Source organism: Pseudomyrmex gracilis, unplaced genomic scaffold (assembly GCF_002006095.1).
Source record: "Pseudomyrmex gracilis isolate BER0280 unplaced genomic scaffold, ASM200609v1 scaffold_186, whole genome shotgun sequence".
Classification (NCBI taxonomy): Eukaryota; Metazoa; Arthropoda; class Insecta; order Hymenoptera; family Formicidae; genus Pseudomyrmex; species Pseudomyrmex gracilis.
The window spans coordinates 249,307-272,933 of NW_018020770.1; the positions used below are offsets into that span (position 1 = coordinate 249,307).

The 23,627-nt window shown below is 41.6% G+C and overlaps 1 protein-coding gene and 1 long non-coding RNA gene across 2 annotated transcripts in view; both read left to right on the plus strand.

Moving 5' to 3' along the window:
• Positions 1–20,429, plus strand: part of LOC109858071 — a 129,108-nt gene extending 108,679 nt beyond the window's left edge. Inside the window, exon 4 of the long non-coding RNA XR_002250569.1 lies at positions 19,126–20,429. This is a non-coding gene — a long non-coding RNA (uncharacterized LOC109858071). The remainder of the gene's footprint in view (positions 1–19,125) is intronic.
• A 138-nt stretch (positions 20,430–20,567) lies between these two features.
• LOC109858087 lies at positions 20,568–23,615 on the plus strand (the record flags this gene model as incomplete). Its single annotated transcript, XM_020434988.1, has 3 exons — positions 20,568–22,356; positions 22,472–22,938; positions 23,029–23,615. Coding segments are annotated over 2 exons (2,211 nt in total), but the record flags the coding sequence as incomplete, so codon positions are not given.
• Positions 23,616–23,627: the final 12 nt, after the last annotated feature.

A 23,627-nucleotide genomic window follows, 5' to 3' on the forward strand; every position in this document is an offset into this window, starting at 1 on the left:
CCCAGTTTTCTTGGTATCCCGTCCTTGAAGTGTGTGTGTGTGTCTGTGTGTGCCGAGATTGTGTACGGGACGAAGAGAGATCGGATTTTCCGTAGCGTAACTTTTAGAAAAACCATTCTCTGAGTGAGGTTACCTTTCTTTCTTTCACTCTCTTTCTCAATAATCCTCGCGTCGCGCGAAATTCATCGTCGCAAGATCACCGGAAAATCCAAGGAGGTGTGATAATGTTGCCAGAAAACAAATCGTGCGTTATGTCGGTTAAGAGGTGCGCGCGAAGAGAGGGAGAGAGAGAGAGAGGGTGGTTCAACAGGTTGAGAAATGGAAGAGGGAACTTCACTCTTCCCTTGGCAAAATCTAAAAAGTTCGCCTTAAAAAACAAAAACAAGAAGAAAAAAAAAATAAAATACACCTCCGGTTTTCCTCTTCAACCTGCTGCCTCTCGTCACTTTTTCTCCCTTCTCTTCGTTCGTCACGAAATCCCCTCGCGAGTGTTCGAACAGCTGGCACTTTCGGCCGCTCTCCGAACCCCTTTTCAACGGGGGATCCCCCCCCCTCTACACTCGGCATATCGTTAATACTCGTTATACAGTGAACTCTAATCTGTGTCTCTCCGTCGTCCCTTTCTCTAATTCTTTTAGCTCTGACGAAGGAAACATTGTTAAAGCGCGTTCGTTAAGCGCGCGATTACGTAATGTCAGTTTGGAATGCCGCTTCAGCAATCAGATTGTCTGTCGTGACAATTATCGCGTTGTAGATCGTAGGCGATTAAAAAAGAAAATAGTAAAACAGGGAATATATGTGTGTTTTGAGAAGAGGAACAGTTAGAACATCTTTGTTAAGATTTACAGAAATAGTCAACGGTAAATATACAGACAGAAAGAGAGAGAGAGAGAGAGAGAGAGAGAGAGAGAGAGAGAGAGAGAGAGAGAGAGAGAGCGATATTTAATTAATATTCGTTTCGGAACACATCGTGTTTTCTTCTTTAGAAATATATTTTGGTAATATATTTGAAAGAGTTATATGTCTTTTAACGAATTAACTCGTTAAAAAAATTGAAAAACAGCAAATATACGCGATGCATTTTTCGTGGGGAAAAATTATTAATATTTACTTTGACTCTTATTTTTTTTAAACAGTTGCGGATTTGATGTAATAGAATTAGAGAGTTGATTTTATTACACATATTCGGCGAGTGTAAATAAACTTTTGCATAAAATCGAAAAAGTCGGGAGAATATCTCTCGCGTGCGCGCATTCACATTATACACACACACACACACACATTGAGTTTTTTCCCGATTTATTGTGCGGACATTTGCGTATTTATCAGTTCGTCGTACAATTTGCGCAATTGCTGCGCGCCTCGGTCTGTGGCGGCGACACGGGACCGGCGTATAAAAAACCGGCCTATATGGATGAAACGATTTTATCAGATATCTGTTGTTTTTTATTCGTCTATGAAGGGAGAGAGAGAGAGAGAGAGAGAGAGAGACAGAGACAGAGAGCGAGTTGGAGAGCAATTTCCCTACCACGCGGAAACACAAAGTTAACTTTGCAAACTCCGCTTTTATCGAAATTTGCACGCGCGCGCATCTCTCCGCTTCGGCTTTAAGCATATTAGATTTCAATAATATTGAAATCATCCGTTGCGAAGTACCTTGGAATATCGAAACATGTCAATTTTGCGTCGTTTGGAAATTGCACTTTTTACTCTCTTTCTCTCTCTCTCTGTCTCTCTCTCTCTCTCTCTCTCTCTCTCTCCCTCTCTCGTAGATAATTACATAATATTAAACGATAGATACGTTTAATTAATACTTCCAGCAGTTCAAATCAAAAACCTTTCCGTAACATAAAAAAATATACAATGCTATATTTTTGATTGCTATTTTATCAGCAAAAACATGACGCGGTAAAATTAATTCGTAAATATTTTACAGAACAAAAGAACACATTGAAAATATACGAAAAACATGTAACGCAGAGTAACACATGCGGCGAATCATAGAAAGAGAGAGAGGGAGTTTAATTTAATTTTTGACATATATCACGTTCTCGCACAATATAGATACATATGCGCGCGTATATGCTGAAATTATCTTTATTATATTTCGAAAAAAATTGCGATAGTATTATCTATACATTTTAATTAAATTTGCCTTTATAAAAGTTCCATACATTATATGGTATTCAAATATACTTTTTACAAAACATTGTTGCAGATGAATAAAAGCCATACTTTGATTATGATAAAAATAGTAATTAAAAAAAATTAGTAATTAAATTTGAGCAAATTTTATTCCATATAATTACTATACGTGTAATTATACAGTGGAGCATGCAACGTATTATGCAATATATAAGTATATATATTGCACACACACACACACATATCTGTCGAGCGGAATCGTTGATTCGTCATTCTTATTCATGTCGCAAATTTGGCCGGGAGCTACGAGTGTGCGATGTGCCGCCAAAAGGGATATCAATAAAATGTCCATTACACGACCGGGTGCGGTTTACAAGCGGTAGGAAAAGACACCCACGCGGGCGCGCGGCGTCGGCCGAACAGCGAAATTCAATCTCGCGCTCATAATGATCGCAACCAGCGTAATATCGGATATCTCCGGAACGGCGATTCTTATCTGCGATCGCGGCGGTGTAGTAGTGACGCGATTCGACGCGACGACGCAACGTGGGACGTGCGCCGAACAATATCATCGAGAGCGAATTTATAGGTCGTGGGAAAGGTATGTTGCGCGCCGCAGTAGACAGGGGTCCGAAAAGACTCGCAGAGAGACGAACGGAGAGAGAAAGAGAAGGGAGGGGGAAGAAAGGGAATGACGAGAACGAAGAAGAAGACGAAGAAGAGAGGCAGAAAGAAACGCGCTATGGCTGGTGGCAATACGCCAACGATCGATTGCGAGTACACAGAACGCGCGCCGTGCGCTTCATACACGCTTGTATCATCGAGCTGAGAGAAGAGAAACGGAAAGAGAGTAGAAAAAAAGAGAGAGACAGAGTTCTCCTATAGTCGTTCGTATATACACCGTGTTCTCATACATATATAGCGGCGTGTGCACGCGAGAGGGTTAATAAAACCTTGTCTGCGCTCTTCTTTCTTTCTCTCCTCTCTTTCTGTCTCGCCATGTATCTCCCCCTCCCCCCCCCAAAAAAAAAACAAACGTGGCGCACGTCATCGCGAGAGGAGAACGCGAGGCGAATCGCGGTATCGACAATCGACAGATCTCGAGGTCGACTTGCACACAGGTCGTCTTCTCCTCGCGGCCGACGACGTTTCGCCGCGATACGTCGCGAGACATGCGGAAGGATTTAAAGTTTCCCGTATGTCATTTTGCGAGAGCAAAAATCGGAAACAAGTGTAAAGACAAAGCGTCGAGAAAGCAACTTCTCGACGTTCGATAATTTTAACTGATAATCAACTTATTTAAAATGTAATAAGTAGGTTCGATCGGGATTAGGTTTTTGGGTGTTCAGTTTTGTTGCGAATTTTTGGTTTACGAAAAATTGTGTGTGACGTTAAAGATGAAAAACTTCGCAACGGGACGTTCACGTGGACAAGATGATTCAAAGGTTTTGTGTCGGAAAAATTTACAAGAGTAATCCGCACTCCTCGGAGAACTTCGCGAAGAAAGTTCTTAATAAAATTGACTCCACAAATCTTTTGTTTCGGAGAGAGAGAAAGAGCCACCGAGCTTACTTTAAGTTGCTGCATGATTTCAAGTCTGTCTACCACGCTGATAAAATATTCACCGGTGTATACGCGCGTAACGGTTTACTTCATGTGAGAGAGATATAAAGTCAACTCGGGATTATACTGATGACACGAAGTTTCCTTGACGATTCGTTTCGTGTTTCAACGGAGTTTCCGATATCCGTCGTCGATAATTACGTCGTTTGCGTTACACGCTCGAAAAAACGACTGCATGTTCGAAAGAGATTTATGAGAGACACGTTTATTAGGACGTGTTTTTTGTTCGCAATTCCGCGCGCGACGCGAAACGGGTCTGTAAATTTTCCGGAAACGGGAAGAACGTTTTTGGAAACATCGTTCGTGCGTGAGAGCAAAAAGAAAATTACGAGCTATGTGAGAACGTACTCACGTGTGTACGTTCAATATATATCTAATATCTTAATAAATAAAATGTAACACACCCGGATGTAAAATATCATTTTTCGTGTATCGAAAAATGAAGAAGAGTGAAGCGAACGCGGTCGGTCGTTTTCATCGACATGCGATAAACGACTCTCTCTTTTTTTTATTTTTTTTTTTTCAACACGTCATTATTGTTTATTGCATTATCTGTAACAAGCGCCCGTCGTTTGTTACGGGCAACACAGTTTATCAGATGCACTCGAGATAGCTTTACGCGGGATCATGGTGGAAAATGTTTCTTTAACGTTCTCAGAGCTTACACGTCGTGCGAGAATATCGGAAATATGCGATGCACGTAGCAGTAAAGAATTTATGTTGATGCGCGACGTATTTTCTCTCTTTTCCTACGTCTTTTCCCCCCTTCTGTCTACTCTTTTTCCCATGAGCGTATATACGTACGTTTGCCTATCTGCGCCTTTTATTATTTGTGTACAGGAGTATCTCATAAAGGCTGTCACAAAGTTACACGTGACTCTTACATTGTGCCGATGTTACGCGCGCGCGAGTCAGAAGCATTTCGACGAAAGAATAGTAGATATCGGGCGGAGTGCGAAAGTTTCGACGGATTTCGTGATAGAAAGATCGGATAATTTCGTGAAAAACAATTTATTTGTTCCATCAAGCACAGTAGCGAGAGATAATAGAAAATTCATTGGGGATGGTATTCACGCACGAAATTCATTAACACCGATCGATCTTGTTGTCAATCTTTTTTTACAAAAATTTGCAATTGTTTTTTTTTTTTTTTTTGTGTAATTGTTTTACAAAAATGTATAATTTTTCAAATAATATAATTGCGCGAATTCGCGTTTCTCGAACGTAAATTGCGATTTATTTGTTTTAATATAAAATGTTCGTTCAATTTGAATACGCACGTTGTAATTTACTTTGGCATCATGTGTTCGCGATACTAGGGATTTACGTGCATAATGTATGTCTTGCGTTTCCTTCTACGGAAATCATCTTTCAACGCGGGTAATCTATGCGAGCAACGCGCGCGATCTATATAGATAGTGACGATCTAATGGCTTTCGGTCGTTCCTCATGATTTTGTAAAAGCCAAACGCGGCGTACGCGCAACGAACGGAAGCGGGAAAAATGAAATTAATTTTACAATTACTTGCACAACACAGGCGCACACGCTACGCGCACGCTATTATTGTGTTTTTATTTTTAACGCGTAGCGTCAGTGAACACAAACCCTGTCACAACTGGTATATACGACTTATAAACCATATAATACACATTAGAGAGATGTCAGAAATAACGCATGAAAATCAAAATCAAAAAATAGTGAGAGGGAGGAGTGGAAAAACAATACGTGACTAAAGTCACGTGACTGTATTTTAGTCACGTGTTAATAATATAATATATCAATAATATATCAAAACGTGACTAAAGTAAAGTCACGTGACTAGTCACGTGTTGTTTTTCCTCTCCTCACTGTCACGTGACCTTATTTTAGTTACGTTTTTAGATACACGCGCAAAACTAAGTCACGTTCGAACGGCGCGAGGCAGTACCGTGCATCTTGAGTCGTACAAGATGAATCGAGAAACATATCCGAGAAATGTCCAATCAGCGTCGAGATAAAAGCAGCAACAATCAAGATCGATAGAATCGATCATAATTATTTACGCACGCTTTTTCCGGTAGGATCTTCACAAAAAATTATTTCCAAAAGTCTCTCCGCGTTGTACAAAATGACGATTGTTGTAAACATAACGCGTGCAGATTTTCATCTTAATTTTTTAATATTATACAACCGCGTATTATAATTACAATTGCGTTAGCGTGCGCGCGCGCGCGCAACAATTTAGCGTATAATGCGTGATGAAACAAAATACAAAATAAAGTAATTAAATTTCTCTCTCTTTCTCTTTTCCTTTCTCTCTCGGACACACGTATTAACGCCAGTTTCACGTTTCGAGCCAGTCGCAAACGAGCTTGGGAGGTAAAATTCGCCACCGACGTTTTGCCGTGATGCATATTTGCATAATTTAAAGGAGCGTTGTTTAGATACTTAAGCAGGTGTAACGCGAGTATCTTTTGTAACGTGATACTTGCAGTCTGGTGAATTTGCGTTGCCATATACCGCGCATACACAGAATGTCGCGCTATTAACGTTGCACAATGGCGGTAACGGACAACGACGGGCTCGTTGTTTTTCTTTTTTTTTTGATATTTTTTTAAACAAGCTTCTTTTCACATTTTTGATTTTATAGTTTTTTTTTTTAATGCAGTTTTTAATTTTTAAACTAAATTATAGCAACTAAATTTATATATATTTTGAAATTTGTTAAATCTCTGTTTTTTTTCTCTCTGTAATTGTTATTAACTTTGCGATAAATTTATCGGAAATGTTCCGTCGCTGATAAACCGAAAGCCATTCCCGAATTTCACGTCAACGAAAAGTCCAGTTTGAATCGGCTCGTCGTAGACGACGTGGAAGAAAAGTGCGAAGGAAACTTCGGGGAACACGCTGTGCGGAAAAGCCGTGCGAGTGGAAACGTGGGATCGGTCGGGAGAAACCGTCGTCGCGACCGAATTCGTCGTCGCCAAAGTGCTTTTATTGCGCTTTTTATTGCGCGTTCGATCGAGCCTTCGCAGATAGCACTTCGGTTCCTTAAATCCATCGTATGGAAAAACGTCGCGCGCGGGCATTCCGATGGATGGGATCGTTTCTCCTCTATTTCCATGCCCGATCGACATTCAGAGGGGAAAAGAGATAACAGGAATTTCTGCCGATCGCAACGGCGCGCGATCTCGTTAACAGTGGGGACCTCTCGTTGAAAAAAAAAAAAAAAAAAAAACAAGCATGTATTATAAAGCTTGTCTTTCCTTTTATTCAAACAATTTCTTTTTTTCTCTCTCGCATGTGTAAATAAAGTTGTATGATTATCCAATCATCCGTTTCCCGTAAACAAATGTCGTGTCGGCCGAATTTAGTATTTTTCTTTTTTTTTTCTTAATATTTATTTTGGTTTAGGAAAGAAAATATTTATTTTGGTTTAGGAAAGAAACGACCTACAAAAATAAACTACACAAAAATAAAAGACACAAGATTATGAAAACTTCTTCAATTGCACGTTGTTTTTTGAGGAAAAATTTTGTGCGTCACCAATTCGTCTGAAGCAGAAGTTTATTGTAATGGAAAACAAATGATGACGCGAAACTCTTCGAAAACGATTAAAACGATTATTTTCGGCATATTTAATACACAACGGGACGAGAAGATGGCAGAAATATTGACAACGGCGAACGATCTCGAGAGCAAAGTACATACATCATTTCCAAATGAACGGTAGTGCATTGGTAATTTGAAGTTGATTGAAACGTGTGCGAGCTCGCGCAACATGCACACTCACACACACGCACACGCGCGCGCGCGCGTGCATATTGGAATACTTTCCGTGTATTAATTGCCCGTTGGAGTCCTCGGCGTTTCCTGTACACGCGTATTTTGACGGACGTTTCGTTTTGCTACATAATAAGTCGATAAGAGGAGAAGAGAGCAGCAGAGGAGAGGTAGTTGATTAATTGACGTTGATAGTAGGAACAAGTTGGTGAAGCTATTAGGAATAACCAGTTCCGTCGATGTTCTTCTGATGTTATCACGAATGAGAGAATCGATTTCAAATTTCCCCAATATATATGCACGTGTACATACACACATATCTCTTTCTTTTATCTTCCTATCTTATTCTTCGCGCGTTCTCGAAAGAAAAAAAGTGGAGAGAAAATTGTAGAATATAATTTTTTTTACAACCGGAGGTAGAGAATATTATATTTTTGCCTTTTGTAGGAGAGAGAGAGAGCGAATTTTTTTCACACGCTCCGTACGTACAAGCGTGACTAACGCAAAGTTCTAAAACTGTCACGTGCTACGCCGTTGTCATCGGCAAAACATCTGCCGGTACTGTATAATACGAGCAATGAGACTACCATAAATATAGACTCTGTCCCGCATGACTAATTACTTTAATAAATATTTTCAGTACGCGCGCAACTAATTTGCATTGAGATGGGTTTAATTAGAGCATATTTTTCAGTCGCGTACATAGATACGTTAACGTTTGCGTATTTTGCGCGAGAGCACGTATAGAGAGAGAGAGAGAGAAAGAGAGATAAATAGAGATGTTGTGTATAGAAGAAACATTAAATTAAGATGAATATAGTTTTCAGAGATGTCAATAAATTTCGGATTAATGAACAATTAATTGAAGCTTTAAACAGATTTACGGGAGAGATTTTCGGATAATTAAAAAGAGATAAACGATTAATTAACGATTAATTAACGAAATTTTCGGTTTTCCAATTAGTTTCGCAAATAAGCGCATTTATCTTTGTAAAAATTTATCGTGCTTGCTGTACTATTAATAAAAATGTTTGTAACAGAGAACACATTTTTTAATCTCTCTCCGTTTAGAAAAAAAAATAAAAAAGTTAATTATTTACAATATTTTTTTGCTAGCTTTAACGTCCAAGTGCATTTCTATGATTTTAATGTAAATTCGTAACGTTATTTAAACTTTGAGAATTAATTTAATTTTGAAAATTAATTTAACCGATAAGCATGGAAGCGTGTTGTCTGCGCTATAAGCTTTTCGAAAGTAGGAAGTGGCAGGGCAGCGTGTTTAATAATTAACGGAATTGGGAGAGGTTTCACCTGCGGGCCACTTCATCGTCGAGTCTCGGGGGTTCTCCTCACCTTCTGCTCGAGTAATGCTCCCCGTGAGACACCAGCATAAAGGCAGATAGTCCCGCCTTAGTGCTTTTAATAATTAATACGGCGCATGGACTACTCGGACTACTTATCAAACACGTTGGAACTCGACCCAGTTATGTAGTTCACATATTTTAAAATCTTAGGTCGGGGGGCGCGCGTGAATTTATGGATCCTGACGCCGACGCTTAGATTGAAACGCTTTCCCGCGCGCGCGTGATCGATGAGATACGATCCCCACCGAATCGAAACATTCCCCCCTCGCTTTCAATTGTAGAAATTCAATCTATTTTTTATGTGATTTTAATTTCTGGTTTTTTATTTCTGGGGTTTTTTTTATTTTGAACAAAAAAAAAGAAATTTCCGCTTTTGATTGAACGGTTTAAAAATTAATTTTTGCTCGGTCGAAACGAAAATCAGAGAGAAAAACCGCTACTTCGGAACATTTCCTCGTTCGATTTTTCTGTCGGTGATTCATATTGATTAAACGTGTCAAATATTCCGTCGTTGTGACGAGACTTTTATTTGTACGGCAAGTGTACGTATGAACTTCTCAAGAGAGACATCCTTCCATATATCCTTCAGTCTGAAAAGACGTGTTTTATAACGTAGCTTATTACCCGAGGATATCGCATGCGGAGCTCGTCAGGATCAAAGAGGGTCGCTCGCGCAAAACTCCTCCTCGTAAGAATAGATTACCGTCCTTTTCTCACAGGGGAAAGAATGAGGGGGCTAATAAGGGATAACTAGACGTCATGCGAGTCGAGCCCTGCACTCAACACGATCATATCGGCGGAAAAAAAACGTTGCACACACCTCCGTCAGAGAGTCTTCAGAAAGAACTTCATTTAAAAGCAACACGATAAGTAATAAAACCTCGTCTATCAAAATCCGAACAAATCCGTCAAGTGTGAACGTCTCTCGCGAACGACGATCCGATGAAAGAAAAGAAGACCAAAGTCCATCACGGTCTCAAAATTAAGCGTCGACAATCATCGCGGGGCGTTCGCGTCTTCCTTTTGATGTCGAGCAAATTAGTTCGCTCCGAGTGTGACCGTCGAGGTATCGATCCCAACTTTTCCGACGAAAATTCGTTGGTGCTTAACGGAAATTGAAAAAGTTGACACCTGTAGGTTTTCGGGGGATCGTCAGGATCCCCCCGGTCGCGACGCGTGTCGCGCAATAGGTCGATGCATCTCGAAGGAGGAAGCTAGTATAAAGAAGGGATAATCTCATGTGAAAGCAAACGCGAAAGAGAGAGAGGGAGAGAGAGAGAGAGAGAAAGAGAAAGAGAAAGAGAATTCTTCTCATAAAGTCACTGACCACGCGGACTGAATTCTCGCGTGACTTCGCCTCGACGACGATGAGGTGTGTGCGATACGTAATATACGCGACCGTCGCCGCGTGACACATTAATACATACGCGTGCGCGATACGCAATCACGCGATCGCCGGAACAAAAAGGTGACAAACCTATAGAGGAATGCGCGTCGGCGAGTTATCTGCGACGAGATATAATAATTGAAGCCGGTTATCGCGCGACACGCGTCAGTCTTTTTCACGCGAGAGCCAAGCGGTAAGTAAATGATAATAACAAGTAACAAATCACATAATGTGTACGAGAGATTATGTCTTCGAGAGATTTCAATCTCTATCTAGGTCTCTTTTTCTCTTTTTCTAGCACACTCACTTGCAAATAACGTTGTTCATAATCGAGCCGTGTTGAAATAATAAAAAAAAATATATATATAAAAAAACAAGGTGCTATTGGCGAAGTTTCGTTTCGCAAAAATGAAGTTTCGCGAAGTTGACACCTCAAATACTTTAGCCCTCCCTCTCCTCACCTTCTTCTCTTTACCCTATTTTTATGGTAAATCGTCGGAAACTCTTTTTCGAAACTAATCAAAAACTCGAAAACTCAACTTCGGGAATAAGAACCCGGACTTGTATTGATTATATCAGATTTGCAAAAGCGGTGGTGGAGCTATACGGCTCCGCCCGAGGAGAGTTTTGTTTGGCAGTGCTCCATGGGAGGTGATAATGACTTCTCGACCCGGAGACCGTGCGTTGGGAATTGAAAAACAGATCGAACACGATCGCATTTCACTTAACGGCGTCGATATCCTCGTAAAGATCCGGATTACATTCTGAGCTCCCGATTTTTTGTTCAACGATCTTATACTCTTATCAATCATCAGAGCCAATCAGTAGAGATCGAGGCGAAAAAGAAATGATAATGCGAACTCACACACGCAGATCCGTCAATTTTGTTGATTGTGTGAAAACATTTTTCTCAACGCGCGACGTCGATACACACCTTTTTGTTTAAGGATTAAAAAAAAAAAAAAAAACGGAAATTTCAGCGAGACGAAAATTCAATTTTGTGAGCGTTTTTCGAATCTTTTTCAGTTTGCAAATAAGCGCTTTAACGCACATAGTTCTTTGGGGATCGCGCGGGCTGATACTAATCGCTATTCACCGTAATATTTTGCTTGTTACAACGACAAGAGATAGCGATATTCGTCGACGGCAAACATATTTCGAACTTGTTTTGCCGAAATTAATATGCGTTGAACAAATATTTCTCTCTCTCCGAACATTTTCGTATCCTAACCTTTGCGCGTTTTATCCGCGCGCGCGCGATGATAGATATACGTGCGTTTTACAGATTGTGGAAAATATTTTTACACGGATCACCACCGCGCGCGTTATCGCACATTGTTTTACTAATATTTCTTGTGAGGTTTTTTTGGGGATTTTGAAAAAATTGAGTGTGTGATCAATCATTTCTAACGGAGAAACGAACGAGCGAGCGAAGAGAAAATATTGAAGGAACAATGTGTAGTGCAAATCAATAAGAAAGTGATAGAATTGAGATAGAATTGTGATTTTAGAATTTGCCTCTCTGTGTGTGTGTGTGTGCGCGCGCGCGCGCGCGCGCGTGTGTGTGTGTGTGTGTGTGTGTGTGTGTGTGTGTGTGTGTGAAAAAGTAGAGAATTTCAGAAGAGAGATTCTTGGGAAAATTACGAGAATAGTCTATGCGCGCGCCAATCACAGATGTAAACACTTCCGCCGAGTCTCTTCGTGCGCCCTATTTGCTCGCGCTCCACACCCATACCCTGCCTTTTTGCCATCCGCTTATAGTAGTTAGTCACGAATAGCTGCTTTTACCTAGATATTATATCATACGGAAGCATGTGAACGAACGCGGCTGCCTAACGTGCGGCGCAATCGCATAATTAATTAAACTAAGTCAAGGAAACATCAAGTTACTTAAGCTTTCTATGTTAAACTAACAACTTGTGTGTCAGCGTGCGTAATACGCGAATGTTTCATACGTCGAGGCTTTTGTTGTCTCTTTATTTTTTTTTTGTTTTTTTTTTTTGTTTTTGTTTTAAGAGTAAGATATCCTTTCCCGCGTCGCGCTCCCTCTCGAAGTTTTGGGAAAACTGTGAGGTTTTGAGTCAATAATTCGAAGAACAAAGTTTTGCCGTTTCTAAACGCGCAGGAAAACTCGACGAAGAGACCTTTCCGTGCACTTCTTGTGTAACCACGAGGAGCGGGGTATCGAAAATCGTGCTGGTACAAGCGAACAGTTTGCAAACGCAAATACAAAATGTGATACAAAAAGATTTTGTACAAGGCTCTTTTTTTTCTTTTTTTTTTTTTTTCGAGTAATTCGAGTTCGAATTATTCGTCTACGTTTCTCTCTCTTCGCGTTTTTCACTTACTCCTTTATCTTTGTTCGATCACGAGATATAAAGTAATTGCGTGATTGGTATTATACGTAATAATTTGCGTAATTATGTTGCAGCTCCTCTCAATATTTTAAGCCATTTTTTCATCTTTCGCATTGAATTATCTCTCGGAGACGTAATTTTGACGTATTTATTTTGCAAGACCGTTGGTTTTTTCAATAATAACGCCGTCGTTTTGTTTGAAAATCTCCGTACGAGCGCGATTATCAGCGGGATTATTCTTCCATTTTTTTCTTTTTCTTTTTTTCAAGATTCGAGCGCGTATTGTGACAGAACACCATTATAGACAATTTGTTTCTCTACACGGGTAATCCGCGAAGTGTCTGAAATTAGCCATTGCGTTTGTTTGATGCGAACGGGCAGAGCGAGCGGCTTGGTAACAAGACCAACAACAGCAACGCGCCGAATGGAGGTAAAAATTATCCACTTGGTCGCACAAACGCATTTGGCCCTTAACAAACTATCTATTATTAGCTGCATTGATTTTGGTTTAATCAACTCCCATCGAGCAAATAGCCCACGGGGTTTGTGTATTGGCGCACCGGAGGCGGCGGCGGCGGCGGATGCGCGATCACGCGATTCGACGGATCCAGGACAAACGGGGAAAAGGACACAGATGCGCTCAAACCAACCGACCAACGGGTACCGGCCGCGTGTTTGCCAAATTAAACCAACTAACCGCCAAATCACGGCTGATGATAAGTCGCGGCACGTCTGTAAATGAAAGTGCTGGGATTTGATACGCCAGAGGCGAGCGCGATTGAACACGTGCGTTTAGGCAACGGCCGATTCCGCAGACCGAATCGAAAATAGGATATTCAATTTTCAAAAAGAACAAAGTTCCGCCGTTTCTAAACACACAAGAAGAAAACTCAATAAAGAGAACTCTATACGCATCCGGATTGTTTTTAATAATAAATAATGAAATTTGATATAAACGGCTTCAAAAATTCTTATTATAAACAGATATATGTTTGGCTGTATGGAGCAGACACGGATGTCGATGTGTGTGTGTTCAAAATTTAGTTTATTGCGATAAACTGTACGGTACAGTCTGCTCCGTACAGCCAAACATATATCTGTTTAATAATAACGTCACAAGTAACAAGATCGAGACGTTGAATGAACGTTAAATTAAAAAACCAACAAAAAAACCAGAATGATTGAATGAAAGTTATCGTTGCGATGAATATTTGATCGGACGAGTGAATGTTTTATAATTTTAACGGCTCCGAAGCTCTTTCTCTCGGGCGATAAGCTTTGCATGTTAGTCTCGGCAAGTGCATCGCCACCAGAGAGAGAGTCGAGGGACCTTCTCCGCGTCCTTCTCTCCTCTACCCCCTCCACTTGGTTGACGTTCGATCTAATGGTTAATTCAGACGGACTATTATCGTGACATGTGAATCGCAAGCGTGTATCAGTCTATAATGCTCCCTTCCCGATCTCAACGATTCTGTGTCACGAAGTTCATAATTTTCACAAACACGGCCGAGGATAGCAACGTTATCTCTCGATATTACGACAACTTTGCGTCGCCGTTTTTTTTTTTTTTTTTCTATTTAAAAGAGATTTTTACTAGAACAGCGAAAGGAGATTAATTGCAAAGAAGTTACTTACACGACCTCGGCAAGAAAAAAATTTGCTAAGTTTATTGAATTTTTTGTTTCGAAAAAACGAAACGTTTGTTGATGAAACAAAAAATTCACCAGAGTTTTTCGCTGTGTATTGTGGCAAACTTGTTTTCTCCCCCGCAATGAATCTTGCACGAATGAAAGTTTGAATACGAGTGTTACAACCTATAGTGTTTAATTTGTGTTTATATTTGCTGTGTGTAGCGCGTTTAAAAATACAAACTTCAAAACTGCGCCACACAGATGTGTGCGAAACTACACTGAGAAAAAAAAGTTGTTGAAGCAACAAAATTTGTATTTGATTCAACTATATGCGGCGGTCACACGGGCTGTCGATTAAATAGTGATTAATGTGAGAAGACATCGTGTTTCGATAGATATGACAATTAGTTTTGTATCAAAAGACATTTTCAGTTGTTCCAATAACAAATCTACAGTTTGTTTAAACAGATTATTTGAATATTTGATTTGAATATAAACAACACAATATTTTGTTTCCTATAATAATATAAGCACTTTGATTAGACTAAATATTTAATACAAATAAATTCCGATTATATTTAATTAAAGTAACTGAGTATTGCGTACTTAATTTTTTTTTACCAGTATCTTTTATTTGAAATTACCATATATTATCAACAGGATATATTTAAGGCCGATACGAGCCATTCGCAGGATGTTTGTGCGGAAACTAAGCGTATACATATATATATATATATACATGTAACGAATTCTGCTTGTAAATTTTTACAAGTATTTTTTGAATTGAAATCTCAATTCTTAAAATCATACGGGATGCTGGATTTGCATCTCACATATGAAAAACCCCAGATACTCCCCTAACTAATTTTAAAATATTGCGAAAAAAACTCCTCGGCCAGGAGTCGAACCTGGAATCTCCGGCTTTCCGTGCCATACCATATATTATGTTCGACAGAACACAATTCATGATTTCACAAATTAAATATGTTCATTAAATATTGTTGATTCAACTTATATGAATTTGTTATTTTTCTCGTCATATACTTGAATCAAAAAACACAAGTCAGATAACACACTGACAGCCAACTAAACGCATTTAATCATTAAAACTGAGATTCATCTCGGGCTCTGTGAAGTCTTTAACTAATGAATGATAAGTCGTTGAGAGCCGTTCGCTGGATGTTATGCGGGAAATATGTCTATATATACAATATATGTGCGTGTGTACACATATATAATCGAATTCACGTTTTTCACGTGAGTTTTTTGAATTGTAATTACAATTCTAATAATCATATAGGATGCTCAATTTGCATCTCGTATATGAAGAACCCCGAATATCCCCCCAAATTAATTTAAAATAGAAATAGGAGTGTAGTAAGCTTCAATAAATTCTTATAAAACAGGAAATGTATAATGGCCATTTGAAGCAAAAACACTGGTGATAACGTGTGTATGATAGATGCATTACTTTATTCAAGCAGGTAACATATAATAGAACGTTTTCGGCCTTAGATTAGGCCTTTATCAATATATATATAAATATGATGTTCTTGAATTAACCCTTTGCGGACGAGCGGCAGATATATCCGCCCAAGCCTTTTTACCGTTGCGGACGAGTGTCGGATATATCCGCCCAACTCTCGCGCTGCGGCTAGCGTACGTCTGCCGTCGTAGGCGATAAGATACACATGAGGATACTAGCCTAAGACGTCAAGTGGCCTCTCAATGAAATTAGAGACGACTACATTTGTTTGTTTATGATTTTGTTAGATTTCATAAAAAAAGTTATTTGTTAGTAAATTTGTTTGTTTATAATTTTTAGGATCTTTTGAATAATTTATTTGAATAAAGCCTTAATTTGTAAAACGCAAATATGCGACGTGAAAATTTTCTTTACTGCACGCTCTAATACCTGTCGTCCACAGCGACGCTCGCCCGTCGAGCGTCTCCGTCCGCAAAGGGTTAAAACTTATACAAGTCACATGATTACAATATAGAAATATTAAAGTAACTGAGGCAACTTAATTTAAAATATTGCGAAAAAAACTCCTCAGCCAGGATTCGAACCTGGAATCTCCTGGCTTTCTATATATAGACATATTTCCCGCATCTAACATCCAGCGAACGGCTCTCAACGACTTATCATTCATTTATTAGTTAAACGCATTTAGTTGAGTTAATCATATTTTTTTCTCAGTGCATACACGTTTGATTTTCTGTCAAACTATTTGCTTGTGCGATTTATTGAAAAAAAACGTATGCTCATTAATACACATTGTGTGTCGCGTATAATATCTCTCTCTCGCGTAAGATATCAAACTCTTTTATTCCGCCTCTGCTCGCGATTGATCCTCGATAGCGGGGCGATATTTGAAAATCAGGTTGCACGTGAGGGTAACACGCAAGGAATATCTTAAGGTACGGTACGACAAACCCTAAAATATTCGCTGAAAAAGAGACAAATCGCTTCTCTCTCTCTCTCTCTCTCTCTCTCTCTCTCTCAAGAGAGAGAAAGAGAGGGTTAGCTGTGCATATAGTCGTTTTTTATCTTACCGAGAGAGAATACGCGCATTCCACCGTGACATGTTGTCCAACGCTGAAAGCATACATTTACATTTTGTTGCTTTATACTTGATGCTGACGTGAAAGAAGTTTCCTTCTTGTCTACGAAATATCACGAAATATTCCCGCGACCGCCTATGAATCACAATATCGACTCCTCGTAGTCAGATTGATCTTGTCACGCGGAGTTATGTCGTCGCTCGCGATGCACCACGACGTCGATCAGACCGCGATTATAATCCGATATACACGAGCTGAGATTTTTATCTTTTTTTTATCGCGAGATTTCAAAACCAGGATTTTTGATCCTCGCTTGTACGTACGTAAAGATGTGTGACAGTGAATAAAAATATTTTTGTTTCAGGAGTTTTTGAAATTTAAGATATATGATTCAAGTTTCGCATAGCGAATGTGTGTAAAAATTACCTCCCGAGAAATATTATCAAAGATTGTGATAACGTTCAATTTAAGATGAATATGAGCCGGACGCGCGCGCGCATTATGTATATTTTAAACGTGTAAATCGATACTCGTGGAAATTCGAATTAAATTCAACTCGAAAGTTCGTCTAATATTTTTTTTTTGTAACTTACGCAAGTCGAAACAAAATTGTTCGTTTATTTCTCGTGTTTAAACCGAGATATGTGTGTCTGGTGCCTCGGTGGAGCCGAATTGAGAAGGCGTCTGAAAGTCTGAACGGAATGCGGGAGATCTCTGCGAGTTCGACTTTTGGCTCCAACGTGTCTTTTTCGAATTTTTTTTTTTAAATTTTACAAGGGGATGAATTGGGTATTTTATACGAGACACAAACTGAACAATCTTGGATCAAATTTTCGAATTGAATTTAATTTTCGAATTTCCACGTGTGTTAATTTACACGTTTGAAATATACGCGCGCACAGACTCGTATTTATCTTAAATTTAAGTTGAAAAATTACTTTTACTCACCTAAATGCATATCTCTCTCATCCGCAATTGTGTAGAAATAATTTCATCTCCTTGTTTGATCATCCTTGACTTCTTGCTTTAAATGACATCCTAAACAATGTCATTTCAGTCTCCGTCGGGGCAACCCGATCGTCATGTATATCGCTGCGATATCATCCAAGTTGGGTGGGGAGGGAAAAGAAACTTAGCTTCCTCTATTAGAGAGAAGAAGACGTCTCGCGCCTTAGAATGTTGATGATACTTGTAATATATCACGTATCGCATGACCAGTCGATGCGATATCACCGGACGACCGGAGATCATCGTCTCGGTCTTCTGGTCTCGTAAGAACTGCAACGTGTATGTCCCCGTTATTAAGTTTCGCTCGTGGAAACGAGATATCGGACAACGACGCGGCCGGAAAGAGATCGATGATCACTTCTCTGTCTTCATCGTTCGTGAACTGACTCATCCACATGTTTCACGTATCTTACTTGGTTAAATTCCCGACTGCGCGTACATAATACACTATACATGTGTATACACATACATACTATATATATATACTATATATAAGTATATACTATATATAACTATATATATACACTATATATACACTGCGGGAGGGGCGATATCGTTTTATAAGTCTTCCTTGGTTTGTCTAAGGTATCCCAGAAATTTATATCCGCCAACGTGGATCGTTTTGCGATCAATTACCCGGCGGGCAAATTATCAGCCCGCTAGCGCGGCAACCGATGTTTACATTTGCATATATATATACATATGTATGTATCGAACTTAATTAACTTAATAACAATAAATAGTAGTATTTATGAATAAACTCATAATTATGCTGTCGCGCACGCGCGAACTTGCGCGCGTTTGTACGTTTCTCTGCGGGCTAATATATAATAACGCTCAAATTAATGATGCGTATAACGAGTGTATATATATATTGTACATTTGCGGGCGGGCAAATGTTTTTTTCTTTATCATGTTTATACGATTAATTGATGCACGATGAAATGTTATATCGAAATCCACGTAACGTAAACATCGGCTTGATGCGGTATAATGTGTCCCGTGCCGTTGCCAGTAATATAACGCCGAAATTTTATTATCATATAGCGGTTTGCACTCTTCACGCTCCGTAAAAAAAAAAAAAAATACAAATCTGCAGAGATTGCGGATAATATAGATTCGATTTGAAATACACAGAAACGCGGGACAAAAATGTGAGAGAACAGAGTTTTTCTTTCTTATTGAATTATTCTCACATTAAGACTTGTCGTAAAAAGCGCGCGCGTCGTCCTCTTCTCGCTCGTTTCCGTCGAAACTCACGGCAGAACTTTTTTTTTCGCAGGTGTCCGGCAGCAGCAGCAGCAGCAAACAACGACGGTTTCAGAGAAAACGAATGACTGCGGCGAGCTCGTCCGAGTCCTACTTAAAGAAATGGATACGGTAATCGCGAGACCGCGTCGGCGACCAGGAATACGAGCCGATTCGACGCGTTAAATGTTCCTCTAGAGAATCCACGGCGGAGAGGTTCTCTCTTTCTCTTTTTGCGAATCTGGGATGGCTATTGAAAGCGGCAAGATTGGGCAACAGCGGCATCAGAAGCGATATCGGATCAAACTCAGTTAACAAGCTCGTGCTCGTCGTCATATCGGTTGTCGTTCGAGTAGATAGATTTTAAATCGAGTCAACCGCGCGCGGGAACAACAACGGCAACGAAGTTAGCGCGGCAAAATAATCCGAGAGTCTATTGGATCGCGCGTATCTCGTGTATATAATGGAAACACACGAGCCGCCGAAGGGACGATAGTGGACCCGGGAAAGGTCGATGGTTGTGGGAGAAGAAATTGGATCTTGCCTCGCACGTCGCCTAATCATCGCTCACGAAGTTATCCAGGAAACACACACTTCACGTTCAAGCGAAGTACAAAGATGTAGATAAATACAGGTGTAGTTACACAGGAGATACCCTTGCGCTCATCTCCCCCTCTTTCTCGTTCGAAAAGTTTCCGCGTGTATATCCGCGAAGAAAACGAAAATTAGCGACGACACCGTCACGGGTTGACGCGAAATACAACTGCTCGCCGTTGGAAAGAAACGCGCTGGATGCCGCAATCAAAGGACAGGCTCGACAGACAGTCGGCGATTTCAGGAATGTGACAGGCGACCGTTCTCGCTTCGCGAGAAGGTATCATTATCCTTGGATAGGAAACGTAGAACAACAGGAAGCGGAAAATAAATAACAGACCCAGCGGGAATAAGACTTGTGTTCCAAATAAGTGTCCTTACGGCTCCAGGTTTCCTTCTTTTCGCCGTTGTTGTGTCGTCGTCGTCGTTTCGCGTTGTGAAGCGACCCTGTTATGGAATGAACCGATGCCCGAACGGGGCGTTTAAGTGTCCGCGATCATCCATCCCAACACAACAACCTGGTCGAGCATCATGACCCCGATGATACGGCTGCTCCTTCTGCCCGCTCTGCTGGCCGTACAGTCGTGCACGATTGTCTGCTCGGCGAGCGGCGATGGCGGGCCTAACAGCGCGATCTTCAAAGTGGACCACACGGCCTTGGAGAAAAATCTGGCGGCAATCTTCAACAAAGTAGCGCACAGCTCCGCGACCACGAAACGCAGTGTGCCGGCGTACGACGCCCAGGTGTCGGCGAGCACGACCCTATCGACGGTGCCGTCGCCGTTGACTACGAGCACGACAACCAGCACTAGCACCGCCAGCCCGTCGATACCCGCCGTGAGGAATCCGGCTGTGCCGCGCGCCACAGCATCACCCCCCATACGGGAACGGCCGTCGTACCCGCCGCCCTCGCGGGCGCTGTTCACACCGCCACTGCCTCCGGAGTATTTACATCCGTTTGCCGATAAGCCAACGCTACGTGGCACCTATTCGAACGTGCACACCGGCAACAGAAGGCCGATACCGCCGCCCAGTCTGACGCCGCTGCACGAGCGAATACCTATCCGACCGCCGGATCTACCCTCCGAGGAACCGGAAGAGGAGCACCATTCCCACTCGGCGAACAAGCCGCTCGAACACGTGCCCGACAGCAGGGAACAGGATCTCTTGGAGCCCATCGAAACCGAAAGAAAGAACATCACGAACGATCCGTCGTTCGTGACTCTTCATTACCCCAGTATCTCAAGAATTTTGTCCGGTAGTAATGGCAGAAAACAGGACGTTCCCGATATATTGTTGAAACCTCTGACTACAAAAAGTCCGCATATACCCTCGGCTCCGACGACAGAGAGGATCACGTTGACGCAGAGCAGTACCACGTTGAGATACAGCACCGCGAATCCTTTCAAGCCCGTCGTCACGCAGCCAACGATCTTCAACTTGCCGAATACCGGTCGGCAAGATGATAACGATTACCTTCACGGGCTGAGGAACGAGCACGGTCTGAAGACGGACAGTGTCGAGATAGTGGATACGGAACGGTTACCGTATCCGCAGGCGCAGCCGCCGGCGCCAACATCGAAACGGCCTACGAGCACTGACGACGACGATCGTCTGGTGCCGCACGTGGACACGCACTCGCTCGAGTCCACGTGGCGAATCGCATGGTCGCTGCATGTGTATGTCGCGGCTATCATGTTCACGCTTATGGCCCTGTATTCGATTTACAAGATCGTACGCTTCAACGAGGCGACGAATCTGTTCACGCAGTCGTACTTTCTGGCTGTGCATCTGCTACTGACCACCGTCTGCACGCTGAGGTGCTTTCATCTCTTCTACGACGCGTACAATCTCGGCCACTCGTTACCGGAACCGTTGTCCAGTGTGCTGATGTACTTGCCGGCGCCACTCTTGTCCACGGCTTTCGCCACGTTGGTACTGTATCTGTCGCGATGCTCGGAAGCGCCCTCGCTCAACAACAGCATTCTCTCGCCTACCACGCTCGTACTCGCGTCCGCGGTACACATCGTCTTGTGCGTGTCACTGCACGTATCCGCGCATGTGCTCGGCTATCAGGACGAGGCGAGAATCTTGCCGTTAATCTGTCAGTGTATCTACATCGTTGTATGTGTCACTCTCGGTCTGGGCTACGTGTACGTGTACCGTGTGGTGCGTTCGCAGATTCACATGGCTACAAACAAGGCGGCTGGTGCGAATCACATGATGAGCGCTGATCCGAGCACGGTGGCGCTTAGCACTGCCATCACCACCACCGTCGCCACGGCGATGGTCTTCATCCTGATGGGTTTTGTGCAGCTCTACGGCATATTCGGCGTACAGGAACGTCCGCAGCCGTATCCGTGGGTCTGGTGGGGCTGGCAGTTCTCCGTCAGACTTCTGGAGCTGTCTGTCTGCGGCCTCTTAGCCTGGGTCGCCAGTCTGTCGCAGTATCCTCTGCGCGAGAAACAGCTGCAGCAACACTCGGCCCATTCGGGTTTCGCTTTGTTTCCCTGCGGTAGCTCCACGTCCACGGAAAACATGGACGACGTCCTTTATCCTGCCATATGTAGCACCAATCAAGCGATTCAGAATTACACTATGAGAACGGGAAAACAAGTTTACGACGATAGTTTTCCACTGAACACCCTGCCCGAGCATTTGAACATATCAGGTAAGGAATCGTTTGTATGTTTAATATATATTTTTCATGCGCACATTTTTTTTCCGGAAAGAATCTTTTCGCTTAGTCTTTACTTATCGATTGTTTGTTGTTGTGTCGTGTATAGGTACCTTCGAGAGACATTCCATTCGTAAGTCAGGTACGATGGGTCACTTTCCTCACGAAGGTCGGGGTTCCTTGAGTCGTCACGGAAACGGCGTACAGACTCTAAGAAATTCCGAGACTCGCGGCAGGCATACGCCCGTTCAAAACTTACACGAACAAGCTCCGACCAGCGGCTCGACGATGCTAGTCGCCGAGGACGGTTTCGTTAGGTTCCGGAGTCTTGGCGCGGAGGACGATGAATTGTCCGACACACAAAGCATGGTCGGCACACACGGTAGGGGCAGCTCGCTTACCGGTAGCGTTAGGTACAACGTGAGGCATCCAACAGTACAGCATCAGCATCCCCATCAGCACCAACACACGTTGCAGCACTCGCATCCGAATCAACATCAAACTCATCATCAGCTTTACAACAACACGTAAAGGCTGTGCCAACGCGATAGCTAGAACGTGATTATTGTTGATTCAGTAAGCAAATTATTAATGAAGCGTATTATATGATTGACGTCGTTTAGTCGCAGTCTTGATTGTAATTGTAATCGTCCCCTATTGTTACAGACGCAATGATCGTTAATGAAACATAGGATGTGTCGACGCTCGCGGGAATCGTCGCCCTCGCAAACTTCGGTCTAAACTTTGAGAACTAATTTTATCTCATTAACTCTATGTAAGATATGTCCTGTGTATAGACAACCTAATTGCCATTCCTGCTCCCTGCTTCGCATCGACGTCCGAGCCAAGCCTCTGCCGTACGATATCTATACATATTTATTTTGATCCTTAATAAAGAGTATAAAAGTATACGGCGAACTCGTTTTCCTCGAGTTCCTCTACCTGTATGTGGGTAAGTTCAGGGTATATCGAAACTTGATCTTATATTAGGCACTTGGTACTTATTAAGATTCATGTGATTAAAAAAAAAAAAACAGAAGAAAAGGAGTAAAGGAAATAATATGTCTCACTGAAGTATATAGAAAAACGCTTCTCTTTCAGTTTTTTGTTTACTAGTACCGAATATACGGCTGTGGAGCATATTGGAAGAATCAAGTGAGTTCTTGTTTTGATCACTCTTAAATGTCATTAAAGCGTTAAAAACATGTTTTAATAGAAAATGTTAATCGTGTTTTTTTTTTTTTTTTTTTTTTTTTTTTTTTTTT